The 18518-nt window shown below is 30.5% G+C and overlaps 1 protein-coding gene across 1 annotated transcript; it reads left to right on the top strand.

Moving 5' to 3' along the window:
- Nucleotides 1-3596: 3596 nt before the first annotated feature.
- On the top strand, nucleotides 3597-17294 carry LOC126773500 (uncharacterized). The gene is made up of 9 exons (XM_050494450.1): nucleotides 3597-3838; nucleotides 7569-7780; nucleotides 8306-8421; nucleotides 9829-9904; nucleotides 10373-10505; nucleotides 11941-12040; nucleotides 12769-12882; nucleotides 14522-14677; nucleotides 16894-17294. The coding sequence occupies exons 1-9, from the start codon at nucleotides 3597-3599 to the stop codon at nucleotides 16945-16947; spliced, it is 1203 nt and encodes a 400-aa protein (XP_050350407.1). The 3' UTR covers nucleotides 16948-17294.
- The last annotated feature ends 1224 nt before the right edge of the window (nucleotides 17295-18518 follow it).

Raw genomic sequence — 18518 nt, 5'->3', positions numbered from 1 at the left:
TTTTTTTAGTTTATATAATAACCAGAACCGTCGTATACGAAATAGAAAGTAGCTGGTACCATTAAAATAGCTCGAACTAATAAATAGTAGCTGGTTAACCAATTTACATTTGAGAAGGTTTGGCGCTTTGTCTGAAATAAACAATCAATCACCTATGTCGTGTCAACTAAAATATTTTATACATTTTTTTTTGTGTTAGTATTACACATTTAAAGTTTAAAATAAAAAGTTCAATGACATTGCTGAATTATTAATTAATTATTATAAATTATAAAGGCGAAGGCGGCTAGTGCAGAACGTTTTTCCCGTCTGTACTGGCCGTCGTCGCGTTTGGACTCTACTACCACTTACCATCAGGTGGAGTAGAGTCATTTGCCCTCCCGGCGAATATAAAAAAAAAAAAAAATGGACAATGAATTTTGATCTAGTTTCCATTCCCGTTAAATTGAAGTCGAGTCATATTGTAAGAAATAAAAATTTAAACGAAGACAAATAAATATGGCTACTATCGCGCATAGGCTAGAATAGCGCTAATATATTTTTTATTTGAAATTCAAATGGGCTACCTGACGCTAAGTTATCTACAGCGCCCATGCACAGTGACAGTGTAAGCAATATTATATTCCTTGAGAAGTAAGATATTATATCCCTTAAGCCTGTAATTACATTGTACATATAATATAATGTTAATATATATACTAGACTAACCTAAATTTTATATAACAGTTAAGAATTTCATAAATAATTAGTGTTCTTAATATAAGTTATAACGTCATCTCTCAGAGGAAGATAATATTAGCATTATTGCATACAAAGTATCAAAGTTACTTTATAATAACGTTAGTGTCCTCAGCTCGCACACTTGATACAAGCGTAATACACCCACCGATTTTTGCTAACCGATTTTATGTAGGGTATACATGCAATTGTTTGTGAATTAATTATATAAAACCTCATTATATACTGTTGTTTACCTAAAACCGACTAGGTTTTATTGACTTTTTATAATCACAATCGTAAGATGTGTGTATTTAGACTAAATTCTCTATTTTAACTGAATGACGGCTGTTACCGAAAAGTACATATTATTTAATATTTAAAGTTTGTATTTTCTGTGTACCTTGACTTTTATATCCCAGAAACTAACTTCAAGCGTATTGAATATTGAGCCAGTCAACTATAGGCAGAAGGAACATAACATAGTTCTCAATGTTGATGGTGTATTGGTGGTCGCTAATGTTTATTAGACCTGGTGACCACTTATCATTATGTGGCCCATTTGCTAGTCATAATATATATTTTAAATAATCGTAATTTATAAAAATCGCTTTGATTTTATTAAACGTACACTTAATTATAACACTATTTAAAAGTCTGATTTATACATTCTCATTAAGTAATCAAACGTGTTACATACATATGTATGATATGAACAAAATTTAAGATTGAACCCTAAATTCCGCTCGAAAATAGTAAATTTAACCGTGCAGCTGCAACTCCTCGTAACGACGCTTCATGTGTCTTTTTAAGTAGAGCATTTAAGTTCAGTTCGCGCTCAACCAAAACTGATTGTTCCTGATATAATAGCTGAAGTAACATTTTAGATTAAATGCTCAAACTTGAAACTGTACGATAACTTTGATATTGTTTAATATCACAGAAGAAAGTTCTTGTAAAATGCTAAGCGTCCTTGTTATTTTTATATTTTTAGCAGTCTAGATACGGTGACTGATCTAAAATATTATTGCTATGTAACTTTTGTAAATAGCATGATTCTTTATGTCTACTAAAATGTGTGTAACATGCTCGTTGTAAATAGTTAACAGATCTCCAATTATATTTTTTGTTAATATCCTACATATGTGTTATGAATAAATATCATAAATAATTTGAAACGATAAGGATAACCAGATGTGCTTCCAACGACGAGTCGACCTCTACTGACATATAAAAGTAAAGTAAAGTAATATCCTGATCTGTAATTCTGTAAGTCCTGTAAATCTCCCACTGACGAGCTGGTTTGGAGCTTAGTCCATCATGTTTGTTTCAATGCGGGTTGATGTTGACATATGTGACAGAATATAATTCAAGGCGTGCAGGTTTCCATACGACGTATCACTTCACCTTCGAGCATGAGCATAAATTACAAATATGAAAATTCAGTGGCGCTTGGCCCAGGCAAGCAGTGATTGCTTGGGTTTGAACCTGCAATCATCGGTTAAAACGCTTGTGTTCTAAGCACTGGGCCATCTCAGCTGACATGTAAGTTATTTTTAAAATAAATCGAAATATGGACGAACGTTTGGAAATTGCAGTGCTCGTGACTCGGCTAACTGAACAGCCTATGTGAATGCTAACATTGTAACATACATTACGTTTAAATTATACAAGTAAGTCGCCAGCTTAAGGCCAAATTAGAGAATTGTATAAATAATTGAATAATATCAATGTAGTGTAAAGAGTATTCTGTTCTTATGTCATTTTCATAAATGAAACGTATGCATAAGTTAACTCTATTAATAGGAATCTAAAATGCCATGGCACTTAGTTTGAAAAACTATCAATTGCGAATTTACTTAAATTTCGAACAAAAAAAGCATATAATATTATATGTTTAATATTAAAATAATAAATAAAATTTCATCCTCTAATGTCCGTAGTGATATTATTAATTATGTATGTTGGAAGAATAATTGTAGAAAAGTCGGTTGGGGATGAAAATATTCGTCATCGTTCCGCTTATAATTTTTCTGGACGTTGAGTGCGAGAAAAAAATATGAAGTCGTTTTAACGAATATTTGCGTAAATTCCTCGTCAGTTTCAATTAACATTCCTCTTAATTATCTTTCCTATAATTTGTAGTAGACTATATGAATACCTTCATTTTTTATTAAATTTAATAAAAATTATTATTTTTTAAGTATCACTTAAATATTCAAAACGATTTATCAGTTTTACATTCAAATTTTAATTATTGAATTATTATTTTAATATAAGTGCGCTGAAAATATATTTGTAAAATGTTAAATTTTCGGGAATTTAATAATAACTGGTCAACTACAACGATTTACTCTTGATTAATTTGTTAATTAAATTAAAGAGGCCTGTAATTACCGTATTAAATTTAATTAGCTTTATTAGAAATAATTTTAGTGTCATTTTATTTTTTTAGAGTTCTCCAAAATTACAATATTTTTAACGGTTATTATTAAGCAAAAAACAAATCCGGCATGATTGTTAACATATTTTATCTAAATAGGAGTACTCACTGTTTCATAACAATCGGTCAATGATTATCAAAATACATTTGTGATAAACGAGTCGCGTAATTATACAGTGATTTCACTGCATTTCTCTATATTATACTCATGCAAATAAGGAAATATGATGATAAGTCAAGTTAGAGAAATGAAGTCAACTAAATCATTACGTAGAATATTATCTTAATTATCATACAATACAAGCTGTAAATATAATGAACCCAGAAAAAAAAACCTACCGTTCTAACATGTATAATAAATATCAAGAACATACATATGTGTAAGTAAATCGACTTTTCGATAAATTCGTTTCATTTATCAGTGTAGCCTTAAAAAATGAAGCCGTTAACTGAACTCGATCCCTTTCAACATATTTCGTTCCAATTTAAAACTATACAGTTACTTGGATTGTGGTTTTATATACCACATGATTTAAATTGTCCCACATTTTGGTTACAAATAATATGTAAGGTCTTCACCGGCGTTTTTGTCTTTATTATACCACCACTCGGGCAAAGTATATTTTTAATAAAATTGATCTTGTCTGGAGATGCTGAAATACAAGAAATTGCTGGAATGTAAGTTATATATATGAATAATTTCGTTAATGGTTTTTTATTTTTCATTGTTTATTTATTATATACTAGCTGAACCCTCCCCCTGTGTCCCCTTCGTTGGGCGGTAAATCATTTTTACTTGTGATGAAATTATGATTGTGGTTCAGTTAGTACTGACTGCTATGATTTATTTCCTGGCTGCCAAAAGTCGCGTCGGCTGAACATTAATAAAATTGTCTCGCATATTTGATATTTTAAATTATCTCTTAAACTATGCAACCAAAAAACATACTGTAAAAAGGAATTTTATCTAAATAAAATTATCTTGGCGATAAAGCAATTTATTTCTAAATAGTTTGACGACTATGACGTGAAAAAACTAAATATAAATATCACTCAATAGATTACGACACTGTCGCGGTTCCATACCTATGTCGTATTATCTCTTTAATCATTCCTCCAAATTATATGCGGTAAAAAGATAAAGTCTTTTGTTTTAAACACTTGAGACGAATTCATAATTGTTGATAATATGACCAATAAACTTGACCTAACGACTTTAATTTTTTTTAATATAAAAAACAAAAGCCGAGATGGCTTAGCAAAAGCCGAGGTGGCCTAGTGGTTGAAACGGGTGAATCTTAACCGATGATCGTGGGTTTAAACCCGGGTCTGCAACACTGTATTTTCATGTGCTTAATTTGTGTTTATAAGTCATCTCGTGCTTGACGGTGAAGGAAAATATCGTGAGGAAACCTGCATGTGTCTAATTTCATTGAAATTATGCCACATGTGTATTCTACCAAACCGCATTGGAGCAGCGTGGTGGAATAAGCTCCAAACCTTCTCCTCAAAAGGGAGAGGAGGCCTTAGCCCAGCTCTGGGTCATTAACAGGCTGTTACTTTACTTTTCTTTACTGATAAAAAAACTGCTTTTTGTGGTTTAAATATAATAGTTAGACATATGCTGTCGCTGACTTACCATTTTGTGAATTTATTCACTTTATAATCCATTAGTAAGTGAATAGATGTATCTTGATATATCGACGCTGAAAAATATAGGTAAGTTAAAGAAAATTGAATATATAATATAAATATCTGTGAAGTAATTTAAAAAGAATATAAAATTCATCAAATTCACCAACAGTTTATTGGAGCAATAATTTATCGCTACATAAATATTTATCGATGTCATGTGGGTCCAGAATGGAATCACCGTAGATCAAATTATGTGACTCATAAAAGTTGCCTCAACTACACATGGTAGAATGTAAATAACCCACTGGATTAAGCATTACATAATTATGGTTGACGTCAAGCATACGGTCGCCCATAAAAGCTTCCTTTCTAGTATCTACTTAGTTTTGACACTGCGTTATAAGGCTTAAATATTTTTAGCAGTTATTCACATTTTAAAATATATATAGTATTTTTATTTTATTTATTTTATTGAGGACCATCAGCAGTCACAACACTTACAATTAAAAAAAATTTTTTACATTACTTATAACAGATTGTAAATTATACATAAACAATATTTTTTAAAATACTAAAATACTAAAAATTGATAACCACATTTCTATAAAAAAAGAAAATATTTAAAAATAAATAAATAATAATAATTAATAACATTGAAAATAAAGCTTTAAATATTATAATTAACGAGTGCACTTATTTCATTTATCACATTAATAACATATAATAATATAATGTAAATTAAAAGAAAAACATTAAATAAGAATAAATTAAAAATTAAAAATTTAAGTTGAATATTAACAATAACTTTAAATACTTTTTTTTATTAATTACTTAAACTAACATACTTACAAACATATTTTTCTTTTATAGTATAGGTTGGCGGACGAGCATATGGGCCACCTGATGGTAAGTAGTCACCAATGCCCATAGACATTGCCATTGTAAGAAATGTTATGCCAATGTCTATGTTTTTAATTTGTATTTATTAATGGAGTCCTCAAATATGTCAAGTGACATTGAGTATTTATTATACGTTTTACCTAATCTTACAAGAGGTGCATTTTGTCCTAGTTTAGTTTTAGATGGTCTAATGTAAAATACACTTATTGGATAACGTGAACCTATATTTCCTAGGCACATTGAACTTTATTCCCTTAAGAACTTGAGGGCAGTCGATTTTATTTCTTATTAAAAACTAGAGCTAGGATAATTTAAAAAAAATAAACAACACTTAACTACTATCCTTTTTTTAATTCAAAAAGATAAAATCACCGTTATTGAACATTAACACTTTAATCATTAATTAATTAAAATAATATCGCAATCAATCCAAAATTAATGCTATTTCTTATCTATACACTTACTACAACCAATATGAACACATCTAACCAACACAACTGTTTAACTAATTAGAACAAGGCAATTATTATGAAACTTATATAATTAATAATAAACTAAAAAGGACCATGAATATTGTAAAAGTAACTATCCAACGATGCTGCTCGCAACCACAAAAGTGAGTCTGAGGTTGTCGTGATCTCTCTGAAGTAGCTTCTTTCTTCTACCCGATACTTGTCAAGCTTTGACAAATAATTGGGGTGTATGTTGGATATGTCTCATTTCCTTGCAAATTCTCTAAGAATATATAAAATTGCATACCTTTTTGATAATCAAAAATAGATTTAAAAAATAAAGGATTTGAAATGGCACCACACTGTTATAATGCGGGTTGGTGGACACATGTGGCAGAATTTCAGTGTAAATGTGCACAATTAATAAAACATTAATAATTTCAAACTATTTATACATACGAGTATTTATAAAGAATAATAATTTTAATGATATAATTACAATTTATGTTTTGTACATTACATTAGACATTTTACAACAACAAATAAAATGCGGCAGGAAGGAGCATATTCCGAACGCATTATTAAAGATTATTCGTTAATACGAAAACTAAAACATAGAATTGTGAATTCATTTAAAAAATAAAGTTAGTCAAGCAATAGGAATTATATCAAATAAATATAAGCAGTATATATAAATATTAGCAATATAAAAATTAGCAGCATTAAGCTTTTTTTATTGTAGTAGATTTTATATTGTTGTAATTTAATAAGTTTTTACTTTATACTTTCATACATAATAAACATATATATCTTATAGTCTTTGTGACAAACATATTATTTCATTTTAGATTTAAGTAGTCAGAAATTACTCTTAACAAATAAGTAATATATTCATTTTAAGAACAAGAATATGTTCGAAATGAATAAGGTAGCGTACCGTAACAGCCTGTGAATGTCCCACTGCTGGGCTAAAGGCCTCCTCTCCTCTTTTTGAGGAGAAGGTTTGGAGCTTATTCCACCACGCTGCTCCAATGCGGGTTGGTAGAATTCACATGTGGCAGAATTTCAGTGAAATTAGACACATGCAGGTTTCCTCACGATGTTTTCCTTCACCGTAAAGCACGAGATGAATTATAATCACAAATTAAGCACATGAAAATTCAGTGGTGCTTGCCCGGGTTTGAACCCACGATCATCGGTTAAGATTCACGCGTTCTTACCACAGGGCCATCTCGGCTTATTATTATTATTATAAGGTACGTCTTGTTTTTTTATTACTTGGAAGACTGTGAAGAAATACTACAAAAGACTGAAACTTTGTTTTATTATTACGTTACTCATTCTAAATAAGTAATTTTCACGCCTTCTTTCCTTCATCAAGACTATTGAAACGAAAAAACGGCTAACATTTTTTTTCGCAGAGTAAATTTGGTTTTGACAGAATTGCTGACTTCTTTGAAATTATTGGATTTACGTTGCCGGCGCACTTTACTGAGAGAGTTACAGGAACAAATGGAAAGTAGCGAATTCTTGCATTTTCACAGACCACAAATAGACATTATAGAAAAAAGTATAAAGCTTTCTAAGAAGCTGTTTGTATGGCTCACTGTTGGTGTAGCTATTGATATTACAGGTAAAAATTTAAAACGTCTTGGTTGACGTTTAAAACGTCAAGATGTTTTAAATTTTGTTACTTTATTATACCTCGTAGTTTAGTGGCTAATAATCATTGACCTTACTTATAAACATTGTTAAGCGGGTAGTTAATTAAAGAACGCTGTGTCTCCTTCACTCCAATTAGCGTAGCAAGGTTTATAGTAAGGCCATATAAGTCTATGGCATAATATAGAAAGCACGTAAAGCCTACACTTGGTCTATAGTCGTGTCGGATTACCGTCCCATTTGACTATGTCAAATAGAGAACACAAACACAGGTTTGCGCACTCACTTGCGTAGAATATTTGTTAAAATTGGCCCCTGTGCCCATTCGTTTTATGACATCCTTTTATTATTTTAAGCTTTTAAGTAAATTAAAAAACGAAATATTAAAATAAATAATATTAACAAAAACTTTATTTTAATATTGATGTGATACAATTCAAACTATCTATTTTGTATTTTTGTTATATTCTTGATTTATATTATTATTATTTTGCAGTCCATATAATCATAGTTCCAGCGGTACATGGGTTTAAATTTTTACCCGTGAAAATGGATTTTATATTCTTTGATGTAAACAAATATCCATACTTCAACATCATTTTTATATACCAGGTAAAAGTTACATATTATATATAATAAACTTAATAATAACATCACAACCTTACCTATCTACTAACAAGATTCGACTTAAATATAATAATAACATGAAAAGTTACATCTTGATAACATTATATACTTCTTATTGTGATATTATGATTGAATAACGTAGATGTGTGAAAGATTTTGACAAAGCTTTATGTTTTTTGTATCACAAGGATTGGAATCGTTTCATTTATGTATTTGCGTGTTTGCTAGATTTAGTATGTGTGTTTGGTCCTATAATTATTGTAAGGATAAATCATTGTATTGAATTGCTATCAAATTCATACGAAAAAGTTTTATTTAAGGAAAAATACTATTCGGTATTAGGAAATGTCGAATGTAGTAGTTAATAATATTTTAATCATCACTTCCAATCAAGAACATTAGGAGAGGCGGCTCGTTTATAGATGCTACAATGTATAATAAAAATGATTTACTTTTCATTTAATACGTAAACATGTTTTTAGTAAAAATATTGTTTTATAAAGGCTTCAGCGAGAAATTAAACCTAATCAAATAATAGTTTTTTATTTCGTTAATTTTGCAAATAATCAATCTTAATGCCTGAGGTGTTGCACCCAGTTGCTAATTGCAATAATTCATAAAGCGTAGTATACCGTAGTTGGATAGTATGTGTATAATCCGTCAGCGTGACAAAATATTAGCTTTACCTTTCAACACAAGTTATATCTATCTAGGGTTATTGTTTATTTTAAATTCAATCATTTGCCCTGGAATAGTTAAGTAATTGACTAATTAATGCATTTGGTATTGTTTTTATATATTTCCTTGTTTGAGTGTATGCCTTAGAAATAATAAGTTAATTCGCAATTAATTTATAAAAATCAGTATTATATAATAATCAAACACCTATTCAGTTGGTTGTTTTGTATGCACGAACCAATAAAATGCATTTTTTTTATAAAACGTAAATAATTATTTTATGAAATAAAAAAATTCTGAGTATAAATTGAAGAAGAAATAATATATTTTAAAACATTGAAATTTATTGGGACTTCAATTCTCTACTGTCAAACGCCTATACCCTGTATTTTTGAATACCAGTTATTATTATAGATTATTCTTATTTTGCAGTCCATATAATCATAATTCTAGTGGTACATGGGCTAAAGTTTTTACCCGTGAAAATTGATTTTATATTCTTTGATGTAAATTATTATATTAGTATACCAGATTAAGTGAGATAGCGTAATTACAGGAAACATCGATTACAATATAAAAACAAAGAAGTGCCTTACTTCTTAACAGTGCCCATAGAGATACTTACGCTCTAATTTGATCGCCCGCTTTCCTAAAGTAAATTTAATTAATTCATTTGAGTTCAGCAGAAATTTAATCTGACGGTAATTATTTCAGATCTTGTATAAACCCACTTTGCTTTTTACTTTTGGGGCTATACAGACTCTGCGTTGGGCGTTCATGCTATGTGCCAGTAAGTTAATTTTGTTTAAGTAATCTCTTTATCTTAAATATATTAAATTATTACACGATTGGTGGATATTTAAATGTTTACAAATGAAATATTTTTCCATTCTATTTTAAAATGTAAATAAGTCTACCATCATTCAACTTTTATAGACTCAATTTCTAATTACAACTACAAATATTGGTCTATTAAAATCCCATTACTTGAAGTTACAATAAACAAAAATGAAAATGAAATTCAACATATCTCGACTATGAAACGAACGCGTTGACTTAAGACATGTTTTGTTATTCAGCAGCTATTGTCAACTTTTTAACTTTAGTTGGATTTGTAACAGAATCTTGCCAAGAATTGTATCTGTATTCATCATTCAATACACTTTTGACATAATTTGAACTCTTTTGTAATATAGTTAATTCTCAGCTGTACCGTTAGCAAAATAAACTCAATGTCCTCACTTTTTTTTTCTTTCAGACAGTCAATTAGATGTTTTAGTTTATAACTTAAAAAATATAAAAAAACTAAGTGAAGAAGAAAACTTACTGGAGCGTGAATCGTTTGATAATATTTTTAAAAGAAACATTATTCATCATTGTGCAATAATACAGTAAGTGTGTTTTTACGTTATTTTTTAAATAAGTATATAAAAAATAATATAAGTTATATTGCGAAGTAAAAAATCATTCCATTTCAATCAGTAATTATTTTTTACATATTTTATAAGCTAAAAATTAAACTTTCGAAATATTATAAACTTAATCTAATGAAAACAAAAGTTAGTTCAACTTGATATCTTTTTATATCTCGTTGCTAGATAACGCCTCATTACTGAAAAGTTTGTGTCGTTCCGTCGAACAACCCACTTTCATACTTAATTTAACCAAAAACTTTACCTGCACTGTCCGCAGTCTGAAATTTCCATAAACACTCGACCAAAACCGCATTAATTGTTTGAAATACTACGAGTATCAATTCGTTTAAAATTCGCATCATAACAGCGACAAACTTGGCTCGTTTAACAGTTCAACACTTATATATTTATATTATTTTATATTTACTTGTTAATCTTTAAGAATATTAAGCGAAAGAACCTTGTTGATTTGAAAGGGTACTTGTATCAATACCCTTATCAAATAAATTTAGTCAATATATTACGAAGAAACTTTAAAGTTAAAATTTATTTTCAAATAAATAATACAATTTTATTTTTTAATTGCTGTATTTTATAAATCTAAAGAGAAAAGATGTTAAAAAGGGATTCTTTAAAAATCAGAGATATTTCTTAGAAGAATTAATTTTAAAATGAGTTTGAGAAAATACACAAAGACTGGAATTTGAAATATTTCACGTTGTATTCCATGACGACTCCATCTAATAGAAGACACGGTTGCTTCAGACTATATTGATGCATTATATGAAGAATTTCTAAGCTGCATTTGTAGACGAATAGCTTAATTGGCAATTTAGTTCGATTGAGATGTTTAGGAGATGCAAGTTTCGCTATTAAAATTAAGTCCTAACATTATAATGCTCATATAGAGTGATAGGAATTAATAGTAATGAAGGCTTAAAAAATGGATAGTTTGTTATATGAGGGATAATATAAACGTAGAAATTAACATTGGATATGACTCTATAGATCAAGAGCCGAGATGGCTAAGTGGTTAAAACGCGTGAACTTTAATGGGTTGATCGACGATGATCGTGGGTTGAAACCCGGACAAGCATTCTCGTACTTAACGGTGAAGGACAACATCGTGAGGAAACCTGCATGTGTCTTATTTCACTGAAATTCTGCCACATGTGTATTTCACCAATCCGCATTGAAACAGCATGGTGGAATAAGCTACAAATCTTCTCTTCAAAAAAGGAGAAGAGGTCTTAGCCCAGCTGTGAGACATTCACAAAACAAGGCTCATAGGATAGTTTTTTGTCAGATATATCTACTAAATACCTTTTATTCTAATGTGTATAAAGTAATTTACAAATTATTTGTTTTAAGATATAAGATCATATAATATAAGATCATTTATTATTTTAAGATTTGTAAAAACATTTGAAGCTGCTTTTGGAGGACAATTTATTTTATTTTTTATAATTAATACATGCATAATAGGAACGACAGCTACACAATTTTTTTCGGTAAGTTTTTATTATAATAACATTATTTTTATATGTTACAAAATGAAATTAAATTTTATAAGCAATGATTAATGTAGAAATGTAAGTCTACAAAAATTATTTTTGTGTACGATGGATTTATATGAGATTATTTAATTGGTCTTACGGCTACAAATATCTGGTAACACGCAGTGCAAAGCATGTTTGCGAGTTATAGATTGTATGTGCAGGACTCTCTAAAATTATCAGCGCTGTCACTTCCATAACATGATAGGCCGCTGGCGTGCATTCGAGAACATGCTCAACAATGTGTTCCGTATTATCAGCACTGGATTTAAGCCTAGGCCTACGAGGAATCAGCCTAGACGCTCCACCATCCTAGGGGCCCCAGCAAGTCAAAAATAATATAATTTTACTCTTACTATTTTGGAATGGGGGCCTCAAATATCAAAGTGCCTAGGAGACTTGTAGTTCTAAGTCCGGGCCTATGAGTTATTCAAAAATACGAATAATTACGAGTAGGTTTCGTAAAGGAACGCACAGCTCCCGTAGACGCATTTCTTCGTAACCATAACCGCTTTTGTACCCTCAAGAAAGCTATTCAATTTATTATAATTCATATGTGATATTTTTATGGCATTTTAAATTACTCACTCACCTCACTCTCAATCATTATTTCTTATTTTTTAAGTATGTGAGTAGATTCTTTATACACATTCTGAATTTATATATTGCTAATTTTTTTACAGATACAAAATCCTTTAAGCCATATAGTGGATATTTTTTGGATCTTTGGATTTCTTTTTATGCTGGTCATGATACTTTTAATTGATTGCTATTTTGGAAGTACTATAACGGATAAGGTATGTTCGATTGAATTACTTCCAATCACAACAGAATTTATTATAGTTTAATATTAGTTTAATAATATAATAATTATTTAAGGAAAATATTTGCTTTTAAGCATAGATCCTCTGTTTTAAACATTTGTTGAACAAGAGGTTACTTACGTAGTTAAAGTTAAAGAAAATAGTATTTTAAAAATATCTGTGTTTTGTCCGTTATCATTACGTTCATTGGTAGGGCTATTCATACCGTAACAGCCTGTGAATGTCCCACTGCTGGGCTAAAGGCCTCCTCTCCTCTTTTTGAGGAGAAGGTTTGGAGCTTATTCCACCACGCTGCTCCAATGCGGGTTGGTGGAATACACATGTGGCAGAATTTCAGTGAAATTAGACACATGCAGGTTTCCTCACGATGTTTTCCTTCACCGTAAAGCACGAAATGAATTATAATCACAAATTAAGCACATGAAAATTCAGTGGTGCTTGCCCGGGTTTGAACCCACGATCATCGGTTAAGATTCACGCGTTCTTACCACTGGGCCATCTCGGCTCATGTATCTTTGAGTTATACACGGGTAAAACCGAGGGCACAGCTATTATTACATATGGGTCGTTACGACTTTCTAAAAAGATTTGCTCATGTAAAAAAGTGCTTAGAAATATAATTTACAACCAGTTTAGAGACAGAACTTTTCCCCAAATTTACATGGATAATATTTTTTTTTTTTTTATAGAATAGGTAGGTGGACGAGCATATGGGCCACCTGATGGTAAGTGGTCACCAAACGCCCTTAGACATTGGCATTCTAAGAAATGTCAACCATCGCTTATAGCCAATGCGCCACCAACCTTGGGAACTAAGATTTTATGTCCTTTGTGCCTGTAATTACACTGGCTCACTCACCCTTCAAACCGGAACACAACAATATCAAGTATTGCTGTTTTGCGGTAGAATATCTGATGAGTGGGTGGTACCTACCCAGACGAGCTTGCACAAAGCCCTACCACCAGTAAATTCAGGGCTATTCATGTATGTATGTATTTATCTATCGCTATAATGATCTCCTCCTGACCCATTTCGCTAACGGCGGCCGATCTCAAGGGAGACTAGCCAACTGCGCAGGATATGAGTAATTATAGTGCACAAGTGTGTGCGCAAACACAGATGCATTCTATACTCCCTTTCTTATCATTTAGTTACATTCACCCTCTCATATTATATCTGAGAGAACGGCAAATCCAACATAACCAGAAAGAGTTCAAGCGCAGGAACAACGGCTTTACGTACGCACGGGAGTATAAACAGTTCCAAGTTGCAGACTCTGGGCTGCTACTGAGAATTTATCAACCGAAAAACCCTAAAGCTATTTATTGGTCCTAAGTAAGACCTCAGGATTTGCGACTTTATATCCACTTGGTCAACAAGGCAGTCGATCAGTCAGTCATAGATATAAAGTAATAATTACACAATTTAAGCAATGATTGCTATCCCGTTCAAGGATTAATTATGCTTAAGCCAAACATGTTATATAAACACATTGTTGCTCATCATATTTTAAAGTTGTATATACCCTTATCACTCACCGCATTACCTCGTCTACAATCCTTCTTTAAGTAATAACATATATTGGAAATATCTTACAGAGTTTGTTTACAGAGCGCGTACATATCAACGGTTGTATATCGCCACCCATGGATCAATTTACCAAAGAACACGAAGAAGAACCTTATCATTTTTATGAGTCGAAACCAACGAACCCTAACAATAAACGCCGCAAAACTCGTACCTGTTTCCATTGCAACGTTCACCAAGGTATTCACTTTTATAATTTTCTGATTCACATTTTTTATTTTGTATAACAATGTTTTAGTTGGAAAATGGAGTGATAACTTATTTTTAGGACTTTTTATAGTGTACTTAAAATCGTTACTAATCTAAATTTAATTAATATTGGCTATGTCTAATGTATATTAATATGGTTAAATGTGCTCCTATTACGGTGTTTCCAATATATATTTCATTAATGACTCCTCCACTATGAGGCCACTACTGTGGATGCTTAAGCCAAGGGCTAATTTAAATGCTTGAATCGATAATAATAATTAATTTTACTGGAAATATCTTCATGCGATAAGTACGTTTATACTGAGTGTTCAAATAGTCAGTTAGACTACCATTTGTTCCGCTAGCCTAAACAATCCTCGCTATTATGGATCTACTGACGATCGTGTTTAAGTGCAGACCACCGTCGCGTCATTCATTTGCAATGGCTGGCAAGCTCTCTCCGAAAAGTAAATATCGATCATGCTCAGGGTGCACCACAAGGAGGTGACTAACCTGCACTCCAATAAATCTGTTTCGTCTCAAAATTACTTTTAACGAGTTTCGTCATTGTAAATCCGCAATAACGTTATTTAATTATTTTTATATATTAAAAAAAACTATTGAGTGACCCTTCAGTAAGATAAACTATGCCATTCAAAATGTTTCATAAATAATTACTTCGTACAGTAATGATTACAATTTTGTAAGAGTATATTTGAACAAAGTATATTTTATTTTGATTTAAAATGAACGGTATTTTAATAATTTGCGCCGCATCTGAAAAGCCAAAATGAGTTTAAAATAATGATATATCTTTATTTTCCCGAATTACCGTCAAATTTTGTGATAACCTTTTAATCAAAAGCTATAATATTATCAATAATATTTTACGGTATAATTATGAAAAAGTAAAGTAAAATTATTCCAATATAATATAACTTATAATACAATAAATATTGAATCATTCAATTTAACGGTTCGGACAGTACATATCATTTTTCACGCGTTAATTCAAATATCTTATGTTATATTTCCAAAAAAAACTAGTACTCCAAAATGTGACGTGAAAATCACATTTACTGGTGGTAGGGCTTTGTGCAAGCTCGTCTGGCTAGGTACCACCCACTCATCAGATATTCTACCGCAAAACAGCAATACTTAATATTGTTGTGTTCCGGTTTGAATTGTGAGTGAGCCAGTGTAATTACAGGCACAAGGGACATAAAATCTTAGTTCCCAAGGTTGGTGGCGCATTGGCTATAAGCGATGGTTGACATTCCTTAAAATGCCAATGTCTAAGGGCGTTTGGTGACCACTTACCATCAGGTGGCCCATATGCTCGTCCACCTTCCTATTCTATAAAAAAAAAAAACATTTTTTTTAAAAAAAAAACAATTTAATTTGTTTTGTTAAGGATACATATTTTCTTGAAATCTAAGAAACAAAAGTTTTTGTTACAATTTTGGCAGCTTCTTCTTAAAGAGGATCCGGGCTGGTCTGTTATAGATTAACATAAGCTATAATATGTTACACAGTCTGTCTGTCTTGAAACTTAACCGTAATTTACTTTTAATTTTATAATTATAATGTAATATTTTATAAATAATATAAAGATTGTGCGTGATTTGTGTAAAAAAAAAATATTAAACAAACATCTTTTAATATAATATAAATTTAAATAAATTTTAATTGCAATTAACTTTTATCTCAAGTATGTTTTTAACATATTTGTAATAGAAAATTTGTCAACATATATTTTTTTATCGGCCTTAAATAATACAAAATCATTGTTTCTTGATTATTATTTCTGTTTTCCTGTTTGCAGTATTCAATCTATCGAGTCTTTCAGATTAAAAGCAAGTTCTTAATTATATACAAATATAAATAAACGAATTAGTCAGTGAGTAATACATGTATCCCAAGTTCTCTGTTTCTCTAGTCTCTGCAGTTTAATACAGCCAATTAACTAAAGTTTCTCAGCTAGTAAACGGCTTCCGAAATGAACTTGGATATCTATAATCAGCTTAGATAGATATAATTAGCTTAGATGATATCATGCTGATTTATTGATGGTAAATTACAAGCAAATAAATCAATGGGTGAATTGAATTATGTTAATGTTGTGACATTCAAATTCAGTTGAATTCAAAATAATTTAAAAAGAATACGTAAAATCAGCTTTCACATTTTTTTTTAAATTTCAGGTTATGAATTGGACATACAAATGTTTCGCTGTATTGAACCAAATGAAGAATTAAGAAAAAGAAAAAAGATGTAGTAACTACTTTTTAAATTAAAACATATTATGTTTTAGTTTTGACATATTAAAAAATGCACTAGTTTCACTTAGGTTATTTATCGAACGATGCTCGACACGTTTCGAGAAGATTTAAGGTTTAAGGTTTATGAAGCAGACTCGATGTAAAATAATGTCCGGCTCATATATTCAAGAAATGATTTATTTTGATTACGAAGGGTAAAACCTAAGAAGTAAAATTCAAAAACGTTCCAATTAAATTGAAGTAAAAAGAAAGCAAATTTTTTAGTTAACGTAACTTGAAAATCATCATTTATTAAATATAATAACGCTTCGTTTATTATAGCAATTGAGCATTAGTAAAAAATATGATAATATTTATATAGTATATTATATATGACCACCAAACCTTATGTTTAAGAAGAAACAATAATTTCAAGGAAATATTTAGACATATAATTATTGACATATTTTGTCCATACCAAAACTCGACTATAAATTCCCATAACTTAATTATCACATACATTTTGACTCTGTATCAGTAATATTCAATTCATCAATTTGTGATAAATGTTTGCTCCAATCAGTTGCGACGTTCGCTGTAAATCAACCGATATGATACGCGCAAGTAAATTATACACTGCAATTGATTCGAATGGGTTGATCAATAATAATTGACAACATTTGACATTTTTCGAATTCGTGTAGTCATTATATGTAAATTAATTTAAGGAAACATTACTGACTGTTTATCATTTAAGAAATCTATTGGTTGTTCTTTATTTATTTATAAAAGAAAGGCAAATCATGTGCAATTTTATACACCGTTAATGCGTCAACCATGGAATTTAAGATATTATAATTACACCGGCTCACTCAACTATCAATCAGGATCATAGTTGTGGAAGACATTAGAAGTAAATTTAATACAATAAATCAGAATTACATATTATAGTGAAATGCTTGTGGTTGGGTTATATACCCATAATAATACTATAATTTATATACATTAATAAATAAGTACAGTGACTGTAAGCTCGTAGACCTGGTCCTGGGTTGAAATCCCATGTCGGGGTAATAAAAAATTCTTGAGTTTTTCTGAAGAAAATTCTCAATAACAGGCCGGAATTTGGAAGTTGGAAGTGTGTACACTCCCGTGCCTCGGAAAGCACGTAAAGACGTTGGTACTGCGCCTGAACTCTTCTGGTCGTGTCGGATTACCGTCCCATCGGATTATAAAAGTTAGGGAATAGACAGTGCACTTGTGCTTGAACACACAATTACGCAGTATTATACTATACAATATTATACTGTCCTGCGCAGTTGGCTAATCTCTCTTGAGATTAGCCGCCGTGGCCGAAATCGGTCTGAAGAACTATTATTATTATGAGGTGTTATAGTCGTAGTATTAGTAGTACCTTTAAATTAAATAATAATATCTGAGTTATATCTACATGTAGGTACACTTGTCGACATAGACTCAAATGTAGTGTTTTACTTGTAAAATTATTTTCAAATATTTTAATAGCAGAAAAATAAATTATTAATACATAAGTAGTTTTTTTTTAATAC

The sequence above is a fragment of the Nymphalis io genome, chromosome 14 (genome assembly GCF_905147045.1).
Source record: "Nymphalis io chromosome 14, ilAglIoxx1.1, whole genome shotgun sequence".
Taxonomy (NCBI): domain Eukaryota; kingdom Metazoa; phylum Arthropoda; class Insecta; order Lepidoptera; family Nymphalidae; genus Nymphalis; species Nymphalis io.
This window is presented reverse-complemented; position numbering and strand designations above follow the sequence as displayed.

Bases quoted from the DNA above. Each gene is read 5' to 3' on its own strand.
- LOC126773500 (XM_050494450.1), top strand. From the start codon at position 3,597: ATGAAGCCGTTAACTGAACTCGATCCCTTTCAACATATTTCGTTCCAA. The intron at 3,839-7,568 runs GTAAGTTATATA...TTTTTTTCGCAG, and splicing joins ATACAAGAAATTGCTGGAAT to AGTAAATTTGGTTTTGACAG. The intron at 7,781-8,305 runs GTAAAAATTTAA...ATTATTTTGCAG, and splicing joins TGTAGCTATTGATATTACAG to TCCATATAATCATAGTTCCA.